At 37.0% G+C, this 5,000-nt stretch overlaps 1 protein-coding gene across 1 annotated transcript in view; it reads left to right on the top strand.

Moving 5' to 3' along the window:
- The window catches only part of LOC137636217 (uncharacterized), a 5,643-nt gene that overhangs the window by 34 nt on the left and 609 nt on the right, over window positions 1-5,000 (top strand). The window contains exon 1 of the mRNA XM_068368655.1: window positions 1-5,000. This exon is cut by the window's left edge and continues 34 nt beyond it; it is cut by the window's right edge and continues 609 nt beyond it. Within this exon, the coding sequence (XP_068224756.1) occupies window positions 1-5,000 (5,000 nt within the window).

Raw genomic sequence — 5,000 nt, 5'->3', positions numbered from 1 at the left:
AGTTTGTAAGAAAGTCTGTTACGGAGTCTTTTAATCAACGTGATCAGTTCATCTTACTTGAAGCTTCAGATAAGCTAGCACTTGAGTCTAAGTTGACTGACAACATGGCACGTTTGAAGGATTTGGATCTTCAAATACAGGGTATTAAATGGAGTTCTGAAGAAAACGAAAGTGAACTAATGGAAGAATTGGAGGCCTGTGAAAATTATCAAGACAAACTACGTTCGTCTTTATTTAAGCTCCAATCGCCTGTACCGACTACACCATCACCCCCTACTCCAGCTCTTCCCCTTTTGAAGAGACCAACAGCTCCTTTACCTCGATACTCTGGTCAAGAGAACGAAGACCTAACTAAATTTTTATCTCAGTTTGAGGCAGTTATCAACAGGTATGAATACTCTGACTACGAAAAGCTTTTACTCATAAAGCAGCAGATAACTGGAAGAGCCTTGGTTTTGATAGATTCCTTGGAGTCTCATAACCAAGGATATAGTAAAGCAAAGGAGCTCTTAGAAAAGGCACTTGCTTCTCCAGACGTTCAGAAATTCAGCACCATCAAGCAGCTATCTGAGCTAAACTTGGACAAATGTGATGACCCATTTGAATATGTATCCAAAGTCAAAGGTATAATAGAGAATGTCCGTAAGTTGAATATTTCTATTGATTATATTTTGCAATACTTTGTATGGACAGGTTTGAATGAAAAGTTCAGGGAATTACTGATAAATATAACTAACCATACATGGCCTTCAATTGAAGAGATTAGTGATAATTTCTTCACTGCCTGCACAAGATACAGTCACCATAAGAAGAAAGTGAAAGTAACAGATCATTCTGTGGATATGGCAATAAATGTGAACTTCACACCAGAGGGAACTAGTGGAGCTACTGCAAAATGTTATCCATGCTCCTTATGTAGCACAGTCCAAGAAAAGGCTAGCCATAACATCAGAGACTGTAAGAACTTTATTTCTCCTGTTTCCAAAGTCGAGAAATTGAAGAGTATCGATGGATGTACTAGATGTGGCCTGGCATCACATTCTACTGAAAAGTGCAGATACAAATTTAGATATCTGTGTGCAAATTGCAAAGGTTTTCATTGGAATTACTTGTGCACTCATCCAGGGGAAAATCAATCCAATGACATTAGTCAAAAGAATCTGGACCTTAACAAGAAAAAATTCCATGAAAAAAACAAGGACAAGAAAGACCCAAAGGCTAAAAATCCTACGGAAAGATCCCAGAATAACATTACTACTATTACAGAGGCTTTGAAGAACTCAAGTGAGGGAGATACGATTCTTCCAACCTTCACGTGTAACATAAGTGGTTCCAATGTGCGTTGTATGAAAGACAGTGGATGTCAATCCAATTTTATATCTGAAGAGTTGGCAAGCAGATTGAATCTACCAGTCATACGAGAGTGTGTTAAACTTACTGTGAATGGTATCAATGTCCCTAGAAGTTATGACACCAAAATTGTTGAGGTGGAAATGAAATTTGACAGGGATACAAGAGTCATTTATGCATTGTGCCTTCCAAATATAAATATTACTTTGAATCTTCCCAAGTTGAACAGAGTTGTGAATGGATTTCTGTCAAAAGGATATAAATTGGCAGATACAAGACTTTTGGATGGTTCAGAAGATATTTCTGATATTCAGCTTATTTTGGGATCAAAATCCAGCTATTGCATACCTGAGACTGAAATTGTATTCGGAGAGAAATCTATATATTCAAGAACTCCTCATGGTGTAGTGTTAAAGGGAGCAACCGAGACTATTTTACATGATCTGCCTTATTTACCATATGCCCCTGAAGTCTCGTCGTCTTCCTACATTTCGATAACTAATAGAACCCCAGACTACCTGCCTTCAGAAGAAGCTAAGTTTTATCAAACCTCTAATATAGATTTTGGTAAAATCGAGATTAGAAATGAATCATTTGTTTTGGAAGGAGAGGATGATGAAGTCAGTGGGTTAGTTGATATGGAAAAGGATGTACTTGATTCTGTTTGTGACGAAGCATTGGATAGAGAGACTTCAATATACTCTGAAACTGTTGAAATACATACTCAGTTGGTCAATTACGTTTTAGAGAAAACTACAAGGAATAGTGAAGGGAGGCTGGTAATGCCATTACTCTGGAACCCTAGAGTTTCTCACCTTTTGGGACATAACTTCAATATATCAGAGAAAATACTGTCAGGCTTGCAAAGAAAATTTCAAGGAAATTTAGATGATACACTAAAGCAGATAAATATGGTATTTAAAGAGCAAGCAGATGCTGGTATAATTGAGAGAATTGAAAATCTTGATAAATTCAAGAAGGAGCATCCAGAGTCCAGTTTCATGCCTTTTATGGGCATTTTTAAGCCTGATCGTGAGACCACAAAATGTAGGGTTGTGTTCCTATCCAATTTGAGTGACAAAGGCAGTATGAATCACAATCAAACTATGCATGCAGGTCCCACATTAAATCAGAAACTCTCCACTTCCATTATTAATTTGAGGTTCGGAAGCAAATTATGTTGCTTTGATATAAAGAAGGCATTCAACAATATAGGTCTTGAGGAAGTCGACCAAAATCGCCTTTGTTTTTTATGGTTTAGAAATCTTGAAGATGGAGATTTTTCAATTATTGGCTATAAGAATAGTAGACTTCCTTTTGGGCTTCGATGTTCACCTGCATTATTAATGCTTGGGTTATACAAGATATTGATACTGGATTCTACCAATGATTCTTTTCCATTGATGAAACTCAAGAGAACCATTTATCAGTTGTCTTATATGGACAACTGTGCATTTACGGCAGAAACGTCAGAGTGTTTGTTGTGGATGTATACAATGTTGGAGGATATTTTCAGTCCATATAAGTTTTCACTTCAGCAGTTTTTATCAAATGACATGTCATTACAGAAAGAAATTGACAAAATTCAGGAAACAGAGACTCCGACAAAAAGTAAACTGCTGGGACTTGAGTGGGATCGAATGAGTGATACATTGTCTACAAAACCCATACAACTGGATATAAATTCCTCAACAAAAAGAAAAGTTCTATCTACTATAGCTTCACAGTTCGATCTTCTTAATTTCAATGGACCTATACTGAATCGAGCCAGATTGTTTCTACACAGATTGCAGTGTAGACCAGAACTAGATTGGGATGAAAAGCTTACTGCTCCTTTGATCAATGAATGGAAGAATATCTGCAAGCAGGCCAATTCTGCACCTTCTGTAGAGTTCCCACGGAATTTTAGTGCTCGTACTGACAAATATAAATTGGTTGGGTTTGCTGATAGTAGTAAGGTTCTGTTTGGCGCTGCAGTGTATCTGTATAACATAAGTACAAATAAGATCTACTTTATTTTAGCAAGAAATAAACTGGTGAGTAAACAATTGGAGTCAAAATCCATACCAAGCTTGGAATTACAAGCTCTTGCTTTAACTGTAGAAACTGTAAAGGATTTGAAGAATGAACTTTCAGGATTTGGTTGCATTGATCCTATTGAGATAGTTGGATGCGAGGTCTATTCTGACAGTTTGGTGGTACTGACCTGGCTGCAGTCTTACGCCTTGAAACTTGACAAACTACAAAAAAAGCAACCCTTTATACTCAATAGATTAGAGTATATCAATAAGCTGTGTGAGGATTCTTGTATGAAATTTTCTTTTGTGTCTGGAGAAGATAATCCAGCAGACTGCATCACCAGACCTTTATCCTTTAGGCAGCTAATGAAAACAAACTATATAACTGGTCCTAAGTTCATTACAGAGAGCGAAAGCAATGTGATCTGTAGTGACAGGACATTGTCTTTCATCATACCTGGATTATTTGAATCAAAACAAGTGCATAAAGTGGAAACAAATTGTGGTAGTGCTTGTTCACCTCCGAATGTGGGCTCGGAACATCTTTTCCCTTTTAATAGGGTTTCTAGTTTTGAGAAGGCCGTGAGAGTGCATGCGGTGGTGCTCAGGTTCTGCAGCATTTTGAAATCTAAGTTTAAAAGCAAACATCCAGCTCTAGATCATTTTGAAGTTGAAGATGAAGGTTTTAACTTTTATGATGAAGCTTGTAGGCAGATTATAATCAGGGATCAACATATTCACTTCCCAGATGTCTTTGATTATTTTCACTCAAAACAGAAGCAGTTGAAGAATCTGCCTAACATTGTTGCACAGTTGAACTTGTTTCTTGATTCGGATGGCATGGTGAGGGTAAAAAGTAAATGCCGAAGATTGAAGGAAGTCCAACATCTTAACAAGTTCAACTATCCTTTACTACTATCGAAGGACAGTATGTTGGTTCCTCTGATTATAAGGGAATTGCACGTGAAGCTCTCACATGCTGGTTGTTATCCTTTGTTGGCGGAACTTAGAAGAAACTTTTGGATTACCCATATATACTCGACTGTGAAGAAAGTTCTGTCAAACTGCATTACTTGTAAGAGATTAAATGAGAGGGTAATCAAATTAAATCAAAGTCATTACCCAGAGTTTAGGATTAATCCTGAAAACATACCGTACAGACAGATTTTCATTGATCATATGGGTCCATTTAAAATAAAGAATGATCAAGGAAATACTGTCAAGGTATGGTTGTTATGTATTACGTGTCTATGGTCTCGGGCTATTAACTTGAAAATTTGTATGGATTTAACTTCAGAGGAATTTATTAGAGCATTACAACTTCATACATATGAATTTGGCATTCCCTCCTTATGTCTGTCTGATTTGGGATCGCAATTCGTTGCTGGTGCAAATCAGGTCTCTAGTTTCTTGAGCGATTACGAGACAAATGCATATTTACAGGAACATGGAATTAAATCCTTTAAATTTGAGCAATATTACAAAGGATGTAATCAACTCGGCTCGTTAGTAGAGTCTTGTGTGAAACTAACCAAGCGCTTATTATTTGGAGCAATGCGCAATAACATTCTTCCCCTTCGGGATTTTGATTTTATTGTTCACAAAACTATACATTTGGTGAACAGAAGGCCA

This window comes from Palaemon carinicauda, unplaced genomic scaffold (genome assembly GCF_036898095.1).
Source record: "Palaemon carinicauda isolate YSFRI2023 unplaced genomic scaffold, ASM3689809v2 scaffold2529, whole genome shotgun sequence".
Classification (NCBI taxonomy): domain Eukaryota; kingdom Metazoa; phylum Arthropoda; class Malacostraca; order Decapoda; family Palaemonidae; genus Palaemon; species Palaemon carinicauda.
Note: the sequence above shows the minus strand (reverse complement) of the source record. Positions and strands in the feature narration are given on the sequence as shown.